General features: G+C 47.5%; 1 protein-coding gene across 1 annotated transcript; it reads right to left on the reverse strand.

The window, feature by feature from the left end:
* Positions 1–13885: 13885 nt before the first annotated feature.
* Positions 13886–23113, reverse strand: LOC114661738 (carbonic anhydrase 4-like). The gene is made up of 9 exons (XM_028814914.2): positions 23013–23113; positions 18879–18946; positions 17684–17710; positions 16456–16620; positions 16072–16220; positions 15883–15972; positions 15740–15803; positions 15419–15585; positions 13886–14497 (listed from the first exon to the last, which is right to left on the reverse strand). The coding sequence occupies exons 1-9, from the start codon at positions 23081–23083 to the stop codon at positions 14246–14248; spliced, it is 1053 nt and encodes a 350-aa protein (XP_028670747.2). The 5' UTR covers positions 23084–23113; the 3' UTR covers positions 13886–14245.
* Between the last annotated feature and the right edge of the window lie 849 nt (positions 23114–23962).

Below are 23962 nucleotides of genomic sequence, written 5' to 3' on the forward strand. Positions count from 1 at the left end.
TCTTTCTAAAACTGTTGGTTTTTGCGCCGTGTTTATGGCCAGGAACAGACGGATATGTCTCAGAATTTCCCTTTTTTCCTTTCAGTTGTTTTATGAAAGCTGCTATCGAGTGTGGTAGATGGTCATCTGTTGGCTCGCTTCTCAAGCCTACTGAAAACAACTAAGGTCCAATGAGCAGCAGTAACCGATGGCTAGTTAAGGAAGCGGCTCGAATGAAAACCTGCGGCCTCCACGGCCCCCTGGGATTTGACTTTGATGCCAGCGGTTCAGAGTTTCTCTGCTAGAACTTCTCTGGGCTCCCCTCTCACTCCTCTTTCTTGTTCCTCTCATACAGGAGCCTGTTGCACTTCGGTGTTTGATGAGCCTCACTGTGTTTAGACTGGGGGTCCCAAAATCCGCATCCCCAGGCCTGCAGGTGGGTGTAGGGTTTTGTTCCAATCCACTCCTGGTTTTGTTTGGATTCTCCTCTCCAGGGCTGCTCATTCCTAATTTCCTTCTCTTTCTCTGTCAAACCAGTAATGCAAAGATTGTGACTCATTCTTCATGACCCCACTTGTTCAGACATTTCTCTTATTATTAGTTTTTAAGTGTTTGGCTTTTTTTTAACCTGTTTTGGGCCTTACGGTCTGTGGAATGATTGCTTTTTAGTGTTTGTTCCCATTTATACCCACGTCTGTTCCTTGTTCGTTTCCACAAATTAGGCACAGTCAATCGGTTCTGTTGTGATCCACGTTGAACGAAACTGCTTTTTCCCCTCTAATCCCATTAAATACAGTCACATGAAAATGTAAGTACCCCCCATGGACGTGGTTGACTTTTTCAACAGAACTGAACAGGCAATCGGCAGATCCTTATGCAGACACGGGTGACGTACGTAAAATGAAAACGCAAGGAGCGCTCACCTTATCTAATGAAATTACCAGTAGATGGAAAGGTCTGCTGGGGAAGAAGTAAGCCCACCCTTGGCCTCAGAAGCTGCCATTGCCCCCTTTAGCAGAAGTGGCCATCGACTTGGTGACATTTTTGACCGCTCAATCCTCTGTGCAAAACTCCTTCAGTTGCAAAATGAGTTTTCGTTGCACGTCTTGCCTGTTTTAACCCCCCTGCCATATTACAGCATAGGTTCTAGCAGGGCAGTACAATTACCCATAAACCCTTGGAACCAATGACTGGTACTCTTCTACCGGGAAGGTTCATCCCCTTCAATCGAGTGCAGGGCTTTGTGAGGGATGGACGTGGAAATGTGAGTTGCTTGGCCAACCAGATCTGGCGAATCAACCCAAGGAGTCAATGGGGTGACAAATGTGGTTGCCAGTGTGAGTGAGTGAGTGTATATGTGTGTATGTCCTGTGATAGACTGGCTCCCTGTCCAGGGTTTGTTCCCTACGTTGTGTCCTATGCTAACTAGGATAGGCTCCAGCAAACCCCAGTCCAGGACAACTTCATTTAAAAATCTGTGCTACTTGGAGATGATTTTCCTTACGGCGGAACGATTGATTTCTAGTATGTTGGAGATCTTTTTCAATCCCTGGGCATCCACAGCCCCAATCTTCTTTCCGAGTTCTTTGGAGAGCACTTTTCATGTTGGCCACACACGTCAATACCAAAGAGAAGGCCGGACCCTGGAAAATCCGTGTTTTGAAGAAGATACTGAGGTCCACCTGCAAGATCTCCCTGAGGATGTTCTAATGATAATGGCATCCTTGTGTGGATCACCTGATTGATTGGATGGGTTTAACACTAGAATTACCAGAGCCTATGAGAAAACTCATAAATCTGGCCCACCTTAAATCCGTTCGCACCTCTCCCTCAGCGTCTTTTGTCCTGTAAATGTGTTGATAAGCAGCAAGAAGCCTGCTATCACATCCCCCACCGCCGCACAGTTTTCTCAGCTCAAGTCTGTTTACCTGCGTGTCAGTTGCTTGGACTTGTATAGAGTGAGAAGTCAAGCAAAATCACACCTTTTATAAATACTATATCATTATTTGGAACAAATGTATTTCATGTGTGTTCCGTGTCTACAACAATCCATGTACAGGAAACACATCGTTAAAACAGAAACATTTTTCATGTTTTAGTAATAATTGACAAAATGTAGACATGAAGTGTATAATGTGTTAAGCTTGAATTCCAAATTTCAAAGAAACACTTTCACAAATGGTACAAATATAACAGAACAAGTGCGCTTCTATTCAAGAATATAACTGCAGAAAAAGAACCCGCGTTAGGGTATGACGTTGACACGCATATGCTACGACTGATTCGGTGGCGCAACGGTATCAACTCTTGACTGGTAATCAAAACTTCACGGGTTCGATCCCGGACAAGTCCGTTTTGAGACGTGAGCTGCTTTTATTCTTACTATTTTAGTATGTATCGTGATCGTGACTGAGAGAATAAAAGTAAAAAAAAAAAAAGGTAACTTTCACAAGTCCTACAAATGCACACCGTCTGTTACAGATGCAAACCAAATGTATGTGTGTACTGTATAATATTAACAATTAGAGCAGCTCACTACTGAAAACAGTAAATAAGGAGACAGTCAGGATCGAACCGGGGACTTTTGATTATAAGTCGGCAAATCTTACCGCTACGCCACGGAAGCTGTTGTATTGTCCTTGAACCTTTTGTGAAAGTGTTTTATTTGATCTTTGGACTTCAGGCTTCACACATTCTATAGTTTATGCCTACATTTTGTAACATTTATTACTAAAATATGAAAAAGTTTCTGTTTTAACAATGTGTTTACACAGATTACTGTAGAAACGGAACACACATGAAATGAATGTGTTCCAAATAACGATCTATTATTTTCATCCTAAAACTCCAGCAGTTCACTCCCAGATAATCAAACAAGGCACGAGCTGGGAGAACTTTGTGAACTTTCTGTGACGGTGGGAGGAAGGAATAGCCGGCTGCTTGTCTTAATCGGCACATTTACAGAACAAAAGACGCTGACGGAGAGGTGCGAACAGATTTAAGGTGGGCCGGATTGACGAGTTTTCTCGTAAGCTCTGGTAATTCTAGTGTTAAAATGGTGTTAAGTGGATGGGCGGACTTGCTTTGTACATGTGACCAATCTGATTCATTTAGGTTATTCGAATGAGAAGGTGGAGAGAATGAGGAGATGAGAGATGCTGGGTATATTGGGAAGAAGGGTGCTAAGGATGGAGACGAGGAAGGCCGAAGAGAAGGTTTATGGATGTGGCGAGAGAGGACATGCAGGTGACGGGTGTGACAGAGCAAGATGATGAGGAGAGGAAGAGATGGAAGAAGATGATCCACTGTGGCAACCCCTAACGGCAGCAGCTGAACAAATTAGCAGAAGATTATTTGAATGAATTTGCCATGTCGACTGTAGGTGTCATTTGCTTGAGTAGATCACAGTTTGCATGAACGTCTACCATTTGCCTGTTCAAATACCGTATGTTTTCCATGGGGTGTACTTCTTTTTCACGTCGACTGCAGTTAGTATATTTTTCAGGTTGTCATATGCTTTAGTGCCTGACAGTCTTGTGTTTTTCAGTTTTCTTCCCTTTCACCCATTCTTCTGTAATTACACCCAAATATTGACACTTCCTCAAAACCCGGACGATGGCACCAATAACAACAACAACAACGGGAAAAGTGAGTTGAGAGTCCTGTCTGCTTGTGTGAAGATTAGCGAGCGACATCTCGCCCAACCGGAATCTCGGCAAGTGGGATCTGGAAAGGACAGTTGCTCGAGTATACACCTGACACAAGTGTTTTGTTACATCGCTGTGCACACGGCAATAAGTCTGGAGTGAAAGTGACGACGAGCGACAAGCTAGCGATATGACTGCATGTTTAACTTTGACCCAAATGTTGGAGAAAAGTAACCAAAGGACACGACAAGATGGGCGCCTATGATGAGACTTCTCGATTTTCAGGAGGCTTTCAATAAGGCGCACCACGCGAAAAGTTAGTGATCCTTCTCAAAGGGAGTGGGGGGGGGGGAGCGCGGTGTGAAGGGGGCTTCGAGATTAGCTAATCGACAGGAAGCAAAGGGTGACGGTGACCGGGACCTTCTCGGAAGCAGTAGTTTTGCACCTTTTAAGGTCGCCATTTTGTTCACAGTTTCCAAAGGAAATGACCGAAAATGGAACGGCGTATGATGTTACTACCGTAACATCTCCGCACAACTCCCGGGCCCTGTCCGAGACTGACGGATTAGCCCCAAAACAACTGAGTGGGATTCCAATGATCATTCCTAGGGTTAGAGAGAACATTTTGCTTTGAATGCAGACTGAGGTGTGTGCAGTGCATTTTGGGTTTGGCAACAGTCAACCGTTGACGTCTCTGTTCTGTTCCAGCGTTGAGTCACTGAGTACTTTCTAAGAAAAAAACCTCCACCTTTGTTGCTTCATCTTCTTGTTCGTCTTGTTACATTCCAGGTCCCCCCCCCCCCTTCTGCTCTAAACCAGCGTGAGATGCCAATTTGTCAGGAATTTATTAGCTGCGTCTTCACTTTGACTTCACACTGAATTTACACACACAGACGACCCCCAACCCTGCAATTTGACTCCTCAGCTCTTTAACTTTAAGGCCGGTGAAGTCCAAATTTTGGACCTCCAATGGCTCCTCAGATATCCAATCACCAGGATTTGTTGAGCAACCAGCAGAGGCGGATTAAATGTGTAGCTGCTGGTGGGTATGGCAGAGAATCAAGCAAGGGGTCAAAAGTGTACCAACAGAAACCTCTCGGTCTGAAAATGTTGGTTTTTAAAAAGGGGGTTAGTGAAACTTCAAGGCAAACAATCCACACGAGGATGGAGAAAAGTTGTTAGACATGTAGAGTAAAAGGCCAAAAAAAGAAAAGTGTTTCTTCTTGTTAAACTTCAATTGTTTCTGTACTTAAAGATGAGTTGTTTCTCTGTACTCAACTTCGCATTCAGTATGCTCAATACAGAGCATCCAGAAAGTATTAACAGCACATCACTGTTTCCACATTTTGTTATGTCACAGCCTTATTCCAAAATGGATTCAATTCATTTTTTTCCTCAGAATTATACACACAACACCCCATAATGACAACGTGAAAAAAGTTTACTTGAGATTTTTGCAAAGTTATTAAAAATAAAAAAACTGAGAAATCCCATGTCCATAAGTATTCACAGCCTTTGCTCAATACTTTGTCGATGCCCCTTTGGCAGCAATTCCAGCCTCAAGTCTTGTTGAATATGATGCCACAAGCTTGGCACACCTATCCTTGGCCAGTTTGGCCCATTCCTCTTTGCAGCACCTCTCAAGCTCCATCAGGTTGGATGGGAAGCATCGGTGCACAGACATTTTAAGATCTCTCCAGAGATGTTCAATCGGATTCTAGTCTGGGCTCTGGCTGGGCCACTCAAGGACATTCACAGAGTTGTCCTGAAGCCACTCCTTTGATATCTTGGCTGTGTGCTTAGGGTCGTTGTCCTGCTGAAAGATGAACCGTCGCCCCAGTCTGAGGTCAAGAGCGCTCTGGAGCAGGTTTTCATCCAGGATGTTTCTGTACATTGCTGCAGTCATCTTTCCCTTTATCCTGACTAGTCTCCCAGTTCCCCACAGCATGATGCTGCCACCACCATGCTTCACTGTAGGGATGGTATTGGCCTGGGGATGAGCGGTGCCTGGTTTCCTCCAAACATGACGCCTGGCATTCACACCAAAGAGTTCAATCTTTGTCTCATCAGACCAGAGAATTTTCTTTCTCATGGTCTGAAGGTCCTTCAGGTGCCTTTTGACAAACTCCAGGTGGGCTGCCATGTGCCTTTTACTAAGGAGTGGCTTCAGTCTGGCTACTCTACCATACAGGCCTGATTGGTGGATTGCTGCAAAGATGGTTGTCCTTCTGGAAGGTTCTCCTCTCTCCACAGAGGACCTCTGACAGAGTGACCATCGGGTTCTTGGTCACCTCCCTGACTAAGGCCCTTCTCCCCCGATCGCTCAGTTCAGATGGCTGGCCAGCTCTAGGAAGAGTCCTGGTGGTTTCGAACTTCTTCCACTTACGGATGATGGAGGCCACTGTGCTCATTGGGACCTTCAAAGCAGCAGAAATTTTTCTGTAACCTTCTCCAGATTTGTGCCTTGAGACAATCCTGTCTCGGAGGTCTACAGACAATTCCTTTGTCTTCATGCTTGGTTTGTGCTCTGACATGAACTGTCAACTGTGGGACCTTCTATAGACAGGTGTGTGCCTTTCCAAATCAGGTCCAGTCAACTGAATTTACCACAGGTGGACTCCAATGAAGCTGCAGAAACATCTCAAGGATGATCAGGGGAAACAGGAGGCACCTGAGCTCAATTTCAAGCTTCATGGCAAAGGCTGTGAATACTTATGGACATGGGATTTCTCAGTTTTTTTATTTTTAATAAATTTGCAAAAATCTCAAGTAAACTTTTTTCACGTTGTCATTATGGGGTGTTGTGTGTAGAATTCTGAGGAAAAAAATTAATTTAATCCATTTTGGAATAAGGCTGTAACATAACAAAATGTGGACAAAGTGATGATGTGCTGTGAATACTTTCCGGATGCACTGTATGTACGGTGCTGCACGTTAAGGCCCGGTTTGATAGCGTGTGCCCTCCATGCCCTACTTACGACCAGGCGCGTCACAAACGGAGACTAATCTGCAATCAGAGGGTCAATAAATTCAATTCAGCTTGTGGCGCTTATAAGAACCTCTCCCGTAGACTGTGCACTGTTATACAGGCAAACATTTAATATGACTTAAATAACTAGTAAATGGCTCTTACAAAATGGTTTGGGGCCTTAAGGCAAAAGTAGGAAGGGGGGGTCCTCATAAATCCCATTGGTCACACTTATTAGTGTAAAGCAGGGTGGGTCGTATACAATCGAGGTGTGTCTGTGAACTCGCGGGCGTACGAGCGTTACATGTTCCTCTCAAACGTTAACTTCTTAGTTGTATTAAAATAATGGTTGGACTTCAAAAGCTTTTTGTTAAAAGCTATTCAGGGTGAAGCTCAAACGCTAGCCACTAACAGTCGTTTTATGCTGTCGTGAACATGATGCTGCTTGCTTCTGCACAGATGGTGACTATTGCACGTAATGCCAGATGTTGCAACAACTTATTGCACAGATGGCTTACTGTCCATGCACTTCCCTACACCGCGAGGCCTCATTGTGACGCCATGCCCAGTAGGTTTGCAAAGCAATCCCAAGCCGTCTGTAGAAACGTATTTTTTAGTTTGCCCAGGACTTCAGTGACTTTCAGCCGTGAAGCGTTTTCCACGTTGTCCACGTTAACGGCAAAAGGGGCTTGACAAGAATGACCTGTTTTGTCACGTGACCCTCGTAGTCCTGAAATCGAAATTCCAATTCACGCCGAAGGAGGGTAAGTGCAGGAAATAATCCATTTCTACAGATCTGCTTTTAACCTGCACACATTTACACTTGTAAAACTGCGCCTTTTTTGTGCTGATTTATGCACAGTGGCGCCAGAAATTCTCCTTTCAGGGTGCTGCTACCGGCGAAATCGATCATCGGTAAAAATCACCCTGTGCAGACTCATACTCTTTATAACTGAGCGCGCAAGGCAACGGCAAGCATCCAGCTAGAAACATCGGTAAGCATCCCTCTGCAGGTGATCCCTGTCCCTGTGGTAAACGCTTGCTGTATTTGGTAGCTTACTGCTGCACCTTCATTTTTTTTTACTTTCCCCCTGTGAGGTGTACAGAATATTAAAATATGCGGGTTCGCTTACCCACCCGATTGTGCGAGCTGTTGCTTTCATTCTTACCGTCAGAAGAAGTGGGTGACGCAGTGGATGGCGGGGCCAGTGGGTGTTTGACGCTCTGATGGTGGCAGCGTCTTATCCAGTTGCTTTCTTTTCTCTTTACATTTGTTGCAACATTTTTGAAAAGGCCTTCTAATGAAAAAAATCTCCAGTATCAAGCTGCAGGTTGTGTCATTGGGAGTTTTGCAACGTTTTTTTTTTTTTTTTTGCTTTCTTTATTTTGGAAGCTCTGAGTGAGGAGTCTGAGGGTCTGGACTTGCAAGGGTCCTGATTAATGACCTCTTGGGCCATCAGCAGGGTGTCTGTCTGCGGAGAGAGCGTGGATCTCGTCACAAGGTTTACTTACCTCGGCAGTGACATTCATGACTCTAGTGACTCTTTCTATGAAGTCCGTAGACTGATTTGGGAGAGCATGGGGCGGTCATGAGGTCACTGGATAGGGGTGTGTGGTGGTCTAGATAGATAGATAGATAAATAGATAGATACTTTATTAATCTAGCTCAGCAAGAGGACGAAGGGCCAAGTCTTTAGAGTCCTTGTGCTTCCTCTTTCTGAGACATGGACGTTCTCCAATGACCTGAGATGAAGACTGGACTCCTGTGTCTCTTCGGAGATTCCTTGGTTATCGCTGGTCTGACTTTGCGTTGCTCATGGTGTTCCGAATGTGGCACATGATCTGCATGGTGAGGGAGCATCAGTTAGGGCACACAGCCATGTGGCGCAATTACCCGAGGGTGATCCGGCTCACAGGTCCCTCATTGTTGAGGACCAGAGAGGCTGGACCAGGCCAAGGGGGGTTGCCCACCTAACACCTGGCTGCAGCAGATAGAGGGTGGGATTGGACCGCACGTCTGCCTGTCTGGGAGGTTGCCAACCAGAATCCTTGTCGTGTGGTGGGTGCAGTGGTGCGCTGTACCAGTGCAGGCCCCCCAACCTGACCTTTCTTTCTTTTTGATTTTTCTGCTCCACTTGGGTGCCTTTGTTTCATTTTCTAGACCTTAACTGGCTGGTACGTGACTGACCCTGCTACCCTACACCCTGCTTTTCTCCACCATGTTGTGTAAGTTTGCTCTTTCAGGGTTTGTTTCCAACTGTGCTGTAGTGTGGCAGTAACATGGAATAGTCCATTGTAGTCTGGGCTGAACTGGGAGGGGCCCACATTGACAAAAAAAATGACCGCAATACCCGCAAGTTTAATAGGTTTGAAATTTAAAAAAAAATAAATAAAAAGTTCATAACTGCATGTTCTCACAGGGCCCCTGAGCTACTTTGGGACCCCCGGCACTTGCCTACCCTTCCCTAATGGTTTACGTCCTCCCCTGGTGACAGGTGGCACCTTTCAGCAGCAGCTAAGCTGAAGTAAATGTCAGCCTGGGGTTTCAGCCAAGCAGCTCTTCACTGACTGCAGTCGTCTGACTCCTGCCAGAAAGGCACTTGAGGCACTCCGAGAGGTGGGTGAAGATGTTAAGGAGTCTGAGAACAAGATAGATCAGGAGCGGGCCGACCGCAGTTTGTATTTGTGGTTTTGATGAATACTTTCTCTTTCCCTCATAGACTGATGGGCAGTTTGGTTCAGACAGAACTGGTTTCATCAAATTCCGCCCTGCACTTGCGGTGTCTCCATGACTCGGGTCATCTTCCCCAAGCAACCCGTCACCCCAGCCCGTCTTGTGAATCTCCGTCATCTACCTTGGGTTCAGGCTGTTTTACTTCCCCTCAGTTCCTTTGGAGTGGACCCCAACACGTCTCTCAGCTGTCCTTGTGATTCACGCCACAACACGTTAAAAAAAAAAAAAAAAAAAGGGGGTCAGACCTCAGAAAATCCACAGGGAAAACCAGACCTGCCGTCTTACAGGCTTGGGCCTACACTCAAAGGGCCCAAAACGTGAGCCTAAAGCGCATAGATAACAAAAACAACTTGAAAACGTCAAATATTGAAAAAGAGGAAAACAATAAACCTCATAAACAAAAGCGAGTAACGAAAAGACTGAGAGAGAAGCAGGACCCTGGGGGGGAGGAAGCGGAGTTCAAAATAAATGATCTGATATACAGCGGGTATAGAAAAGAATCCCCCCTTGGAAATATTCCCATTTGTTTGCTTTACAACCTTAAATGAAAACACACAAACTAATATTTCTTCCCAGCTTTTCTTACTCAATGCCACCGCTAACATCCAAGTGAAAGAAATCACAGCTACAGTTCAGAAGAATTTGAAGAAATCAAAACCAAGACTTGAGTCTGTTGAATCTTCTCTACCAGCTTGGCACACCTAGATTGTGTAATATTTGCCCCCCACTCTTCTTTACGGTTTGTTTAAGTTTGGTCACATTGGATGGTGAGCCTTGGTGGTCTGCTATCTTCAGATCTTTCCACAGTGTGATTTAGGTCTGGACTCTGACTGGCCACACCAGGACATTCACCTTTTTCTCCTTCAGCCACTGGGTGGTCAATTTTGCTGTGTGTTTCGGGTTGTTGTCGTGTTGAAAGGTGAACATTCTGCCCATCTCCGACTTTCTAGCAGAGGGTAGCAGGTTTTCCTCCAGAATTTCAGGGTATTCTGCCCCATCCATTTTTCCTTCTACCCTAACGAGAGTCCCCGGCCCCCCCCCACAACAGGATGCTGCCCCCTCCATGCTTTACTGTAGGTATGGTGTGTTTTGGATGGTGAGCAGCATTGGTGGACCGTTTTGTATTGAGGCCAAATAGTTTGATTTTGGGCTCATCTGACCAGACGCCCTTTTTCCACTTGGCATCAGAATCTTCAAGGTACATTCTGGCAAAGCTCAAATGAGCCTTAATGTGGCCTTTCTTGAGAGACCCCCCTGAACAAGCCACAATGGTGGAGCGCTTGTGAAATTGTTGTCACCTGCACACCATTAATGACCACTCTGTGCCATCAAATCCTGTAACTCCTTCAAGGTGGCCATTGGCCTCTTGGTAGCCTCTCTTACAAGTTACCTCCTTGGTCTTCCATCCAGTTTGGAGGGTCCTAGTCGTACCAAACACTTCTTTATGATGGACTTTACTTTGCTCCTTGGGATTGATAAAGCCTTTGAGATCTCTAGGCTTGTGTCTGTCCACAACACTATCCCTGAGATCTTTTTGAAAGTGGCCTGCCACCCCAAGTCAGATGTTTGCTGTCAGTTGCACTACCAAGCAAGGGAATGAATGGACCAGGAACAGCTTCACTAATCACACTCATTACAACTGATTACAGGTGGGAGGAAGCCAGTAACCACCATGGAAATGGTGGGCACTGACACCTGAGTGAGTTGGGGGGGGGGGGTCCTTTATTCATCTCAGGATTTCTTGTTTTTGATTTTTTTTAAATTCTTCTGAACTGTAGCTGTGATATCTTAACAATTTGATATTATAGATTGCATTGAGTATGTGAAGCTGGGAAGAAATATTAGTTTGTGTGTTTACATTTAAGGCTGTAAAACAAACAGAATGGGAAAATTTCAAAAGGGGGGGGTCTTTTCTATTCCCACTGTATAAATATTGGGTATATAGTGTCACACACGTGCGCATGGGAGGCATCTAAAAGGCTCAAAAGATGGAAATTCCTCACCAAACCAGGGGATGGCAGAGTGCACTAAACCTTGCTCTTTTTCATTGACGGACCGAATGTGAGAAATTCCACTTCTGGTTCTGGTCCTGAGCACGCCACTTTCTGGTTCCGGTCATGTCACTTCCATCCCCACACCCCCGAGGATGTCACTTCCGGTTCCTGTCTGATGACATCATTTCCCCCTATTAAACCACCATGTTTGCCCGTTTACTTTGTTCTTGTTCTGGACTGAAACCTGTATCATTGAACCACAACTTTTTGCTTTATTTGGCAGCCAAATTCAAGTTTACATGCGGCTGCCCCCATACCCCTTTCCAGGTTGCGTGGAACTTATTACAATAGTTACGTATATTAATCGAAGGTATACTATAGAATGTATGATCTAACATGTCTAGTGGCAAAGCCTATCCCTGAACCAAACTCCAAGGCTCAAAGGTCAGAAAAAGAATCGCAGATGAACTTTGGTTTATTCTTTTGAGAAATCCGTAAACTCGGAAAACAACATGAACCTAGGGAATTGACCTCTCTTACCCTAGGACTCCTGCCGTTGCCGTTAGTAACCGCCAAACAGAACCTCTCAAAATGGCGTCTCTCGTTGAAAACAAAATGGTGTAGTAAGTGGAGGTTCTTGGAGAGAAAAAAAAAAAACCAGAACACACTTCAGAGTGGATTCAGTGACCCCCAAAAATAGATAGATAGATACTTTATTAATCCCAGGGGGAAATTCACATACTCCAGCAGCAAAAAAAATGTGTAAAAAGGTGACATTTCTGAAGAATTGTGGCAAACTCCCTATCAATCGTAACAACTATTTGTATTTAAAGAGTTACAGAAAAAAGAATAAGAAAAAGAGGCGGGAGCAGATTAGAGGATTTGCCGAAAAAGTTAAACGTCAAGTCTTTCCGCCATTTTAAGGGTTGATGGACAATTTTTTGATATAAGGTGAACAGAAGAAGAGACGTGTACCCCGAAAAAAAAGAAACAACCCGGGAAGTCAAAAGCACGTTTATCGTCCAGCCAAAACTCAACACGGCTAAATCGTTGGCGAAAGCTCATTGAGCAGAGGTCGTTTTATCAGGGCCACTAACTTACTAAACACACGCTAATTCTTTGCGGTTTTACGTCGCAAACTCCGATGACTAGGATGTGTTTATTGTGACCTTTATATCCTTAAGACCCCCTGATGTCACCAGCCACACACTTCTGGGTCGATGGCCCAGCAGCACCAGTTGCAGACCACCAGAGCTCCACCCCATTTAGTAGCCAATCAAACTGCACACATCAGACGACATTTGGTGGTCTTCACACCATCATTCCAGTCGTGTTATACGACACACCAAATGTTTTTTCCACTTGAAATCCTTCAAGTTAGAAGCAGGTGTTCCAGATGTGGTGCCACTGGTTAGAACCTCCTTAGGAAGGCTGCAGGTGGACTGATGATGAGTGATGCCCGCATGTTTTCCACTCATGAGGTTTTTTTGGTGTTACTGCCCGTGCGTTGCCTTTGGCAATCTTACCCCCACCCAATCCAGACCTAAGGCCGCCTTGGTCCCCGAGAATATTATAGCCCCATAAAGGCGGACGCACCTTCACTACTTCTCCAGATATAACCACCCACACTTGGTTAAAACCACTTACCAGCCTGCCACCATGAAACCCACCCCATTGTGGCATCCCCCACACCCTCCTGAGCCCTGTGAGAAAGAGCAGCCGTCCGCTCACACTTGGGTGTACGTTGTTGAGTTTATAACTTCAATCACTCAAGACATAAAGACAAACCATAAAATATAAAATCAGATTTGTATTTACTAAAATAAAAGAAGACCACCTGAGTGGACACCACCCCTTCTGATGAGTCGCCAATGAGACATTCACTCGGCCTTTGGCCCTTTCTTGAACTCGGGCCTCTGGATTTGGGGTGCAGAATCCAGCTGTCTTAACCTGTTGACCTAAAGGGAGCCACACCCCCCACACCTCTCGGTGACCAATCAGATTCCGACTGTGAGGGTGTACTCTATTTATCGCCAGCTCTCTCCATTTCCGTCTTGCTACGCTCACCACCCGAATAGACCCCAGAGACCCCCCTCCAACATGTCACCAATAAGAAATTCACTGCTCTGTGCCCCTCACTCGAAGCTACTGGATTCACAGGGCAGAGTCCAGCCTTGTTAACCAAAAGGAGGCCACACCCCCAAACCTGTATGACCAATCAGATTCTGACTTAAAGGACCTCATTTTTTCTCATTGGGTTCTCCCCATTTTACACTCATCCCCCTCCCACCTGTGTGGACCCCGGAAGTGTCAGCAATGAGAAATCCATTTGAACTTGAACCCGGACCCCCAGATCTGGGGTGCGGAGTCCAGCTGCTTTAGCCAGTTGAGTTAAAGGAGAACCTCCCCCTATCCCATAATCCCACCCCCTATCCCCAGTGACCAATTGGGCTTTAAACTGCGAGACCACCTTCTCGTCTTTTCTTGGTGGGTTCACTCCACACCCCGATGTCTCAATGGGACTCATTCCTCACACTCAGAATTCAAGAACCAGCCGAGGACCCACTTATTAGCATTTATTGAAAATTTAAATTGATTGAAAGATAAGAATACAGTCTTATAAAATTTAATTTCGACATCAGTAATCGCACGCGAGCAGCAGGCTTTGTGCATTCGAGTCTTCAAAGCAGCAGCAGCAGAATGAAGGTCCCCCCGGCCTCGGCCACAGGGTCCATTTGGCTTCATCTTCTCACATTGGGAGGTGCTGATGGATTTCGGAGGTGGGGTTTGTCTTTGAATACAAATCTGACAGGCCCCCACCCCACCCCCATTAGGTAATGCCCCCACTTTGTTTGTGGTCATCAACGCCAGCCCTAAATCATGGTGGCCTGTTTCATACCCCCACCCCCGTCTCCCCCCTCTCTTAATTTCTGAAGAGGAGGCTCACCAGGACTGCCAGAGTCAGCGCGGTCAGTCCCGAGAGAGACGGGAGCCGTGTGGCGTCTTGTCCAGAGGAGCTTTTGGTGGTGGAGGAGGACGAGGTGGGGGCTGTCGTCGTGGAGGCCATCTTCATCGATGTCATCACCTGCCTGGAGTTGAGTGGCTGCGGAGGGCGGAAGACGTTCACCAGTGGGACGTTTTGGGCATTAAGCAGGGTGGCGGGAAGGGCGTTGATCTGTACAGGGAAAGAACAAAGCTGGTGACACTGGTGGGCAACCGTAGACAGAGAACTCAAAGATGACGTCCCACCATCACCTCCCTACATTCTGTGGCTTGTAGTGGATCCCACTAATCTTTAACTCGTAACCTTTGACTTTGCCACCCAGCCGCCTCTTGGTCCCGTCCTGTTCACGTGTTTTGGAGATCTTAAAACCCTGACCTTCTCTGATCGATGTGTCTTCTCTCTGGTCTGATGCTGTTAGATTGCGGTTTCTCATAGCTGTTGTACCCCTTTTGGGCCACGTGACCCACCACCCCGCAGTCTGAATGTTAACATCTTACTCTTCTTTACCCCAGCCGTCCCTGGTCTTCTTATTCTCGGGCTTCACTTCTCAGTAGCCTGATCGTGCCAGGTCTCATTTGTTTTTGCCTCGATCCTCTCTGATCTTCATGTCCCCCTCCCCTCCTCACTTCTGTGTAGTCTGACCCTGTTAGACTGATTTTGGGGACACTCCCCCCCGGCCCCCCCCCACCGCCCTGATCCTCTCTGATCTTCATGTCCCCCCTCCTCACTTCTGTGTAGTCTAACCCTGTTACACTGTTTTTGGGACACTTGACCCCCCCCCCCCCTTACCCTAATCCTCTCTGATCTTCATGTCCCCCTCCCCTCCTCACTTCTGTGTAGTCTGACCCTGTTAGACTGATTTTGGGACACTCCCCCCAAACCTTACCCTAATCCTCTCTGATCTTCACTTTCACCCTCCTCCCTTCCCTCCACTGCCTGGTCCCGGTGGTTCTTGTTTGTCCTCTTCCTGCCCGCTCCGACCCTCTCACTTTCCCCGTCACACTCCCCGAGTTCCAACCCCTCAGGTTAGCCGTCACTCCTGGGTTCTGTCAAGGCAGCCAAAATGCCCTTCGGCTGGTCACTCGTACTCACCAAGGACGAAGGAAGCAGAATTGGATTATTGAAAACGGTCCAGATGACGGACTCTGAGCAGTTTGGGGTGGTCAGTGACCCCGAGTAGCGGAAGTACTTTGTCAGATCGACCCCGCTCAGCAAGGTGTTAATAGAAATGTTCAGACCAGGGTTGGATATTTTGCTATCTGGAGAGAAAAGAGAAACCAGAAAAGATGAGACCATTACATGTATGGAGTTGGTGCGAGATCTGGGACCTCAAGGGTACCCCAATGTGCCAGATGGGGGCAGTGGGACCATAGGTGCGTATCTGCCACATAGTCCAGGATCGGTCAAACTCACTTGTCGTGCTGATGTTCTTTAGGATGTTGCTCAGCCCTGTAGAGTCTACATTGCTGGGTACACCCTAAAAGTAAGAAAGACGTGAGATTAACAGACTGAGGGGGACGTGGTCCTCACACATGTGGACAGGTGTCTCCACTCACGTTGATAAAGAAGCCGAGCACAGCAATGCCCTGGGGGTCACTCGTGGCTGTGGTGAGGTTGACTCCCTTCCTGGTGTGGACGATGTGGAGCTGTGGTGGACGGAGCAGAGAGAGTGAGAACATAAGGGAACAGATGTCCCTAAGTAGACCCACACACACACACACACACACACAGTGGCCTACGCTCACCTCCATAGGGAACTGGTTCCCGTTGAGGCGGTGCTCCGATCCGGGGTTGGTCACATTGTTGCCCCAGTGAAAGTGAAATTGCAGCGCCACGTAGTTGTCGGGCAGACCACCGCCGCTGATTGACACGCCCTCTCCCAGCTCTACTTCCACTAGGGGGCAGACAAGAGGCATGTTTCATTAAAACACTTAGTCCTCTAGCGCCCATGTCTGGTGGGCAGCACTGAGTCGACGAGCGGACAGCGCATGCCAAAGTGGGATCTTAGATGGTTGTCAAGTCCCACCTCACCACATGGGGATGCATCTTCCCATTTTGGATACCAGACAGGCCATTGGCTAGTCATGCCCCCCCCCAAAGTGAAGCAACACCCCCTGCCATGCTGTTACCTGAGTGCCCGTTGTTCGTTATGCCAACCATACTGCTGACGCTGTCATAGCCGGTAAAGCTGAAGGCCCCCAGGCTGGCATTGTAGACTGCCGCCGATGAGTTGATGTTGATGGGCGACTGTTTGGTCCCGTTGCACATTCCTAAGGTAACCCAAGTGCTGGGACCTGCAACGAAGAAGAAGAAGAGGGAGAACAGTCAACCTTCAGACGAGCTGGAAATAAAAGTGCCCAGCGGGACGGGGCGGCGTCTCTCTTCACTGGCGCCGGACATGTTTCTAATTCATTCTAATCATCGGTCAAGAATTCCAACCAAGCGAGGAATCGGCCCGCTTTGACTTGTAGGTGGGTGGCACAGCGGAGGAACATGATCCTCACTGCTCAGAGCACCTGGGTTCAACACTCGGCTGGGTCCTCGTCTGTGCACTAGCAGAGTGGGAGCTCAGTGTGTGCAGATTTGAGGACATGAAGTGGAGAGTACCGGTTGGGGGGTCCGGCGCGATTTCTCACAGGTGATGGAGGTCTTTGAGCATTGTCACCATGTCCAGGTAGGTTTTTTCCTGCCATTCCTAAACTTGAGGTGTCACCCACCGCACACGGGTCCCAATCCAGGTGGTTTGGCATGCGGTGGGTGCAGCAATACGCTGTAATGCTCCCAACCTCCTCCTCCTCCTCCTCCTAAACACATGAAGGATAAATTCAGACCCAGATTGGGAGGTTGTGGGTGACTGTGTGAGCACAGCTCTCTGAACTGGGTGGGCGTCTCATCTTCAGGCGGCACCGCCTGGGTGGGCTCCACCTCCCTTTAAACTTAAAAGTGGGTTCACAATTTGGGTGGCATGAATGGAGCTGTGCCAGCCAGAATTCTGTAAGCTACTGCCACCTAGTGCGAGTACTGGGAAATGCAGTAAGCAATTGCCCTGCCGACTTATCCCAGCAGAGGGCGACAAACGGAACAATAAAAATCAAGTGTTCATTTTATTAGATTCATTTTAATTAATAACGGTTTTGTTTTGTGTCATGCAAGTATTTTCAGTCACACTTGTTAAGGAATTACGTCTACACATCAGAGAGACACCCCAAACACGGGTATTATGGTCTATTGATAAACACAAAATCAGAAGATGTGCAAAAGAGTAACAAGTCAGGACCCATCGCCACCTCCCACGGTGGCTCACTGGGTCACAAAGCCATTAGGAATTTACTGAATGGGACAAAACTGGGAACTCACCACAGGTTGCGTTGTTGTAGCACCAATCTGAAGGAGAGAGATAGAGAGAGAGAGTTAGACATGAAGGGCCTGAGATTAAGAAGAGGCGCCCCCTTGTGGTCGGCATCCTCAAGAGCAGCTCCAGGGTGGTGTTCAGCGATGTGGAAAGACATATGACTACAGGCGGACCCTTAATCTTTGTGATATATAGCGCCTTTCACTAGCAGCCAACATTCTATCACTGTGTTTTAATCTTTTTCCACATTTTGTACATCACAAGTGAATTAAATGGGTCACATGAGGAATTAGGGTGGGGGTCCAAAGCCTTACTGCTATACCACAATGCTGATGGGTGGGAGGCATCACCTTGAGCCACCCCAAGAAACAAAACTCCACTTATTGTATGCCTGACCTGGAAAGTACACATTTTTGATATGTTATATAGCGCCTTGCACTAATATGCATCATACTATTACCATTTACATTTTTTGTCCCATGAGAACTAAGATGGTAGACCAAACCCTAAACCTGCTCAGCCACCTTACTGATGGGCACAAATGGGGTCTTAACCTGACGGGCAAATGGGAGGTGGATGTGGATGAACGGCGCCCCCGTGTGGTCAGCATCAACATGAGCCACTTCAGGGCGCAAAGCGCCACCCGGGGTCAGGGTGTTCGGTGGGTCTGATCTGGAATGACATTTTATTACGGGCACGTTGTATGCGTTATATAGCGCCTTTCACTGGTAAGCGCCATCCTATTATTGTGTTTATACATTACAAGTGGATCACGTGGTGAATTAGGAGGGCAGTCCGAAGCCTTAATCGCTAGGCTACAGTACTGATGGGTAACTAGGGGGTCTTGTCGTGTGTGGACATCCGTCATTTGTTGTCTAATCCCCCCATAGTCTGGACTCCTCTTCAACTCATTTTAAAACTCCTGGCTGACCTGTCTAGTGGTCACCTTCTCAGTTCTGGGGGCTCTTGGTTCAATTCTTCTCTATTTTACTGTCTGTTCTCCCCCCATGTCTCCTAAGCAACATTTAGGGACTTTTAGGATTTTTTTAAAACTTGACTTGCTGAGGAATTAAGTGGATAGGACTGGCGAGCTTGGTTGGCCTGCATGGCCTGTCCTCGTTCTAATGTTCTAAAGTGAGAAAGCTGGCACATCGGAAAACACCCGGGGCTGGCAAACCGTCACCCAAGTTGGAAACTCACCAGCAGACACCTGCAGTGCGGGCAGCCAAAGTAGGAGGAGGCACCTGAGGAGCAGCGACATCTTCACTCTGCAAAGTAAAGAATTAGCAGATTCAGTGGCTAGAAGATCAAGGATGGACATTGGCATCTCATCTGGCATGGTGCTCAGCTGGGCTGCCGTGCTCAATGACAAACCTTTGAACCCTCGTTCCATATCTCAATCACAACCAGTAAGTTCCTCTTCTGTATTCTTTCTTTCAGGTGCCCCAGATGGACTCTGAAGTAACTTGTGGGTTGTGTGGCACAGCAGGCTTTGGGCTACAAGACATTTGAGGAGCTCTGATTTAGGACAGGAGGTCTCTCAGAGGTCAGCAGTTCCGGCCCCATGGAGGAGAGAGACAACTGATGAGTGTCCATAGAGATTCTTGGGGGTCAGTAAGTCAATGCTGGTAGCCTGGACCTTCTGTGGTTTGAGGTAACGGCTTGTGTCGATCCTAAAGAGGTCTGCTGATGGCCAGATACTCCGGTCTGATGAGGTTCAATGGGGTCCCTCCGTCTCTCCTGGTAGCTGTGACCCTCAGTCATTTCATTTAAGTGGTTAGTGTAGCCTCAGGTGAACTCTCAGTCCTGTGGGGGTGACCCCTGGTGTGTACCCCCAAAGAGTCCTTTTGTTTTAATACCCTTTGACTCTCATCATTAAAGTTTAATGGCTCGCTTCTCCCCGGTCAACTCAAGTGTATGTCCACTGGTGGTCTGTCACTCTGGTCAAACAAAGGAAACTCACTTTTGGCCTTAATTTTGGTGGACCTTAACTTCAAGATTGTTGGCTGGTCATCCAGGTTCAAAATGTATTGTGACCTCAAGTGCAGGTTCACCGAAGGGTCAGCCAGGTTAGTGTGGTAAAGGAGACCCCAAAGGAGCTCCAGCTGGTGGTCATCCACTCTGGTCCCGCAGTCAGTCCATCTTTTCTGGGAGACCTGATCCCCCCTAGCAATTCAGTTCAATTGCTAGGGTGGCCCCAGACGTACTCTTCTTCATGTCCACTGGTGGTCAGCCATTGGGGTCCCATAGAGGTCACTCCTGGCGAGTGCCCATGGACACTCACTGGGGGTCAGTCGGTCCCTTCTGGTAACCATGACCCTCAGTGATTTGAGTTGAAAGACTTCTGTCGCTGCAAATGAGTTCATCTGCAAGCCCACTTGTGGTCACTCCAGTAAACTTCCACCGAGGCTCAGAGGTGGTCCAAGTGGTCTTTACTCCAGGATCGCTGGCTGGTCACCCAGAGTTCAAAAGCATCTGGGACCCCCATTGTGGTGCAGTGCAGTTCCAGCCAGGGGTCACTTCCACTCACATCTGCCAGAAGTGATTTGGTCCACCCTGGCTGATCATCTGGATTTAAGTAGCAGGACTGACCATAAGTGAGTGACCACCACCCACCTTTATCAGGGACAGACTTCTGTTACATTTGAAGAGGTCACTCATTGTGGGCAAATGTAAGGAAGGTCAGCCAGCCTCAAGTGGGAGCAGTCAGTCTCAGGAAAGCGGCTACTGAAGAGGGTCTGTGGAGGGTCAGTCAGTGGCCATTACTGCCGGTGACCTTCACTTCAGGAGGACTGGCAGGTCCACCACTCCATAATGGTGTGGGTCACTCACACAGAGCTTCTTGCATGTCCACCAGTCAGGTTCATGTGGTGAAGGTGCCCCCTCAGGTCCATTAGGTGGTCTGTCCATCCCAGTTGGCACAAGTGATTCTCATTTGCCATTTTGGGGGATTTTGAGCCTGAAGGTGTCAATTCCTGGCAGATTTAAAGGACAGTCATCTGGGCTCAACTGAATTGCCGGCTCCACTTGTCCAGTGAAGGGTCGGTCAATCCGTTTTGATTTTGTGGAGTCATTTTCATTCCTGCCGTCGCCTTTAGGAATGGAGCGCCCAAATATTATTAAGCAAAATATATGAGAGAAACGCGAGAGAGCGTGTGTGCGCATGCGCCAATCCTCCCTGGCGTGGCGTCCCGTCCAGGAATGGCTGCCGCCCAATGCGGCCAGTGCGTATCGCGTTGTGCTCTCTGAGCAGGACAAACGGGATAGAAAAGAAATAAATGGATGGGGATGGATAATGCGTCAAAATGGGTAACTTGGTGGGATCTTAACTGGAAATCCAGCAGCCGAACCGTAAGGACCGGCGACACTGCGCGTCTATCTTGGTCTTGACTTTGACCAGCGCGTACTGGCGGCTCTCGTTATAAACAGCTTCAGTTTTACATTTCGACATTTTTCCTAGAAAATAAAGTCACCCGAAGTGCGCCGGGGAGAGTCTGAGTGAGGATCGGCGGCCAGAAAGAACAGAAAGACAACCAGCACCTCGCACAATGACCACCACCACCGCCCGCATCTGCTGGCTGCCTTTTTACAGCGCGGACCATTTGACACCCGGGGAGAGGATCGAAGTCATCCGTCTGATGTATTACCGTAAACACACACATGCAAACGAGGAGCCGGTCGAGCGGCTTCAGAGGCGTAAACGTGAGCACGAAAGAGCAACCGACACCGCCGCCCCTCGGAACGAACGAGCCAAGAGAGTCTGCGGGCTGGTCGGGCATTGGCACTCCGTCCGTTTACCGACACCGAGAGACAGATAGATAGATAGATAGATAGATAGATAGATAGATAGATAGATAGATAGATAGATAGATAGATAGATAGATAGATAGATAGAATTTGGTGTAATAGGCAGGATTAGATAGATAGATAGATAGATAGATAGATAGATAGATAGATAGATAGATAGATAGATAGAATTTGGTGTAATAGGCAGGATTAGATAGATAGATAGATAGATAGATAGATAGATAGATAGATAGATAGATAGATAGATAGATAGATAGATAGCATTATCTAACTGGCATGCTTAAGGACGCCTTCCCAGATTTGGGGTGACGGAGCCTATCCTGGCAGCCCTGGGCGCTAGTCCATCGCATGGCCCAGTCACGCAGACACTCTCGCACGGCCAAGCTGGAATAGCCCGTTTGTTCCACACGCGAGTTTTTGGGGTGTTTGGGGAAACTCAACGCGAACCCGCGGGTGAACATGCAAACAGCACAAAGTCAACGCCCTGGTCTTGAAGGCAGCAGCGCTGATCAGAAGTGCCGCCCGTCCCTTTTTCCCCACATTTTTAGCGCTCCGTTTCCACTCCGCTTGTTTCGTTCCGACTCATCCAGTGCGCTGCTTCTTATCTTCTTAGCAATAGCGCATATAAATAAAATGCGCTGACCTTTGCAAGTTCGTTTAAAACGGTTAAATGCGGATAAACTGTTGTTATAACATTTGCGATACAAACATATTGTAAACTAGAAATGGCCCTTTTTATCGATCGTTTCCCGGCTATTTCTCTTGTCGCACTGATGCGTCTGCTTTCTCATTCAATATTCTCCGACTACAGGTTGACTCTCTCTGCTCTTTCTTTTAATCCGTCAGATTATGAATTAATGGCCATTTCTTGTTTCATATGGCGCCTTTCACGGTGACCCGCTCATTTTTTAGGACTGTTCACACTGTGGCTAACCCATCTGGCCAGGCGATGTTGAGTCGGGCGGGCTGCACTCCTTCTTGTCCTCCCGGAGCGAAATTTCAAAGATTACAGCGTTGCTGATGTAGAGAAAAGCCAAGCAAAATGACCCCTTTTATTGGCTAACTAAAAAGATTATAATATGCAAGCTTTCGAGGCAACTCAGGCCCCTTCTTCAGGCGAGATGTAATCAAGCGTTGCTGATGAGGAGTTGCAGGAATTTACATATTCGTCTTCCATAGGACCCCTAATATGGCAGGATCTGTGTCTTTGACTGCACGCTCATGGGGCGCTTTTCCTTAAAAAAACATTTGAAACGGCAGAGCAAATCCACTGTGATGCGTCAGAATTATCAGTGTTGATTGAATCGAATTTTATTAATTATTGAATAGCGCGTCAATAAACTTTCTGAAAGAAATGTTCATAGACACCAATCAATCACTTGGAAGAGTCAATGCGCTGTCTGCAATAGTGCTAATTATGAAAGACGCTATAAGAAAGAAAGAAAGAAAGAAAGAAAGAAAGAAAGAAAGAAAGAAAGAAAGAAAGAAAGAAAGAAAGAAGTTCCACCTTTCGGCTGTGGCCCATACCTTGTAGTGCGCACTTTGGGTCCCGGCGGCTCGGCGAGTGGCTGCTTGCCCGGCGGCCCTGATGCTTTCATACCTGCGCCAGGAGGATGTGGGTGTGGGAGTCCTGATGTCATGAGCCTCTACGTACTGTTTTGACATTTTGGAATCCATCAGTCATTTTCCCGAGGCTGATCCTGTATCAACTGCAGATGTGTGTGTGTTTTAGCAGATGGCATCTTCCTGTTCTTCCTCTTCCTCATGTTTTTTTTTTTGTTTTTTTTTTTTTGAAAGTGGCAAGAAATTGCAATGCAGGTCAAAAGTCACTCGTGCCAGGACTTGTACCCACTGGGCCAGTTGGGGTCTGTCAGCTCTTCTTCGAGGCAGAGTGCTAGTCAGACCATACGAATGACCCCTCCTGGGGATGACCATCCATGCATGCCTTCTGGATACGACTGGCGTTTACAGACCCGCAATTTAAATAAGTGCGCGGAGAGAAGGGCGAAGCAAACCGACGAAAGGCGCTTCACCAAGTCAGGGTCGGCTGGTGCTCGGCCGCTCTCGGTCAGCTGTGATGGCCATGTCCACAACCTCACGAGTCCAGCACAAGTGCGCTTACACCAGATGACTCGCGCAAGGCCAAATAGCGGGTGAAATGGACATCTCGTGCGTTGCAGTCCAGCTGGTGTACCGTGTGCTGCACACTTTTAAGGGGGCGACAGTGCACCCCACTCGTGGGTCAGGTCACCAACCGTCTGGGATCTGCGTGTTGTCAACGCGTACACGTGGAGTTTTCTTTACCTGGGAACTATAAATGATCCCAGTTTTGTGTGTAGGCGCCTTCTACTGGACCGCTGCTTTGCCCCCGCTGCCGCTAGGATGGGCTCCAGACCACGCGACTATGAACGTGATTGAACTGCATTGATAAATGAGTACCCTGGAAGCTGGCGCTGCTTTGTAAAATAAATAAATAA

The sequence above is a fragment of the Erpetoichthys calabaricus genome, chromosome 12 (genome assembly GCF_900747795.2).
Source record: "Erpetoichthys calabaricus chromosome 12, fErpCal1.3, whole genome shotgun sequence".
In the NCBI taxonomy this organism is placed as follows: domain Eukaryota; kingdom Metazoa; phylum Chordata; class Cladistia; order Polypteriformes; family Polypteridae; genus Erpetoichthys; species Erpetoichthys calabaricus.

Coding starts and splice junctions, on each gene's coding strand:
- LOC114661738 (XM_028814914.2), bottom strand. CDS start 23,083: ATGAAAGCATCAGGGCCGCCGGGCAAGCAGCCACTCGCCGAGCCGCCG. Junction 17,711..18,878: donor CGCACTGCAGGTGTCTGCTG/GTGAGTTTCCAA, acceptor TCTCTCCTTCAG/ATTGGTGCTACAACAACGCA. Junction 16,221..16,455: donor AACGAACAACGGGCACTCAG/GTAACAGCATGG, acceptor TCTGCCCCCTAG/TGGAAGTAGAGCTGGGAGAG.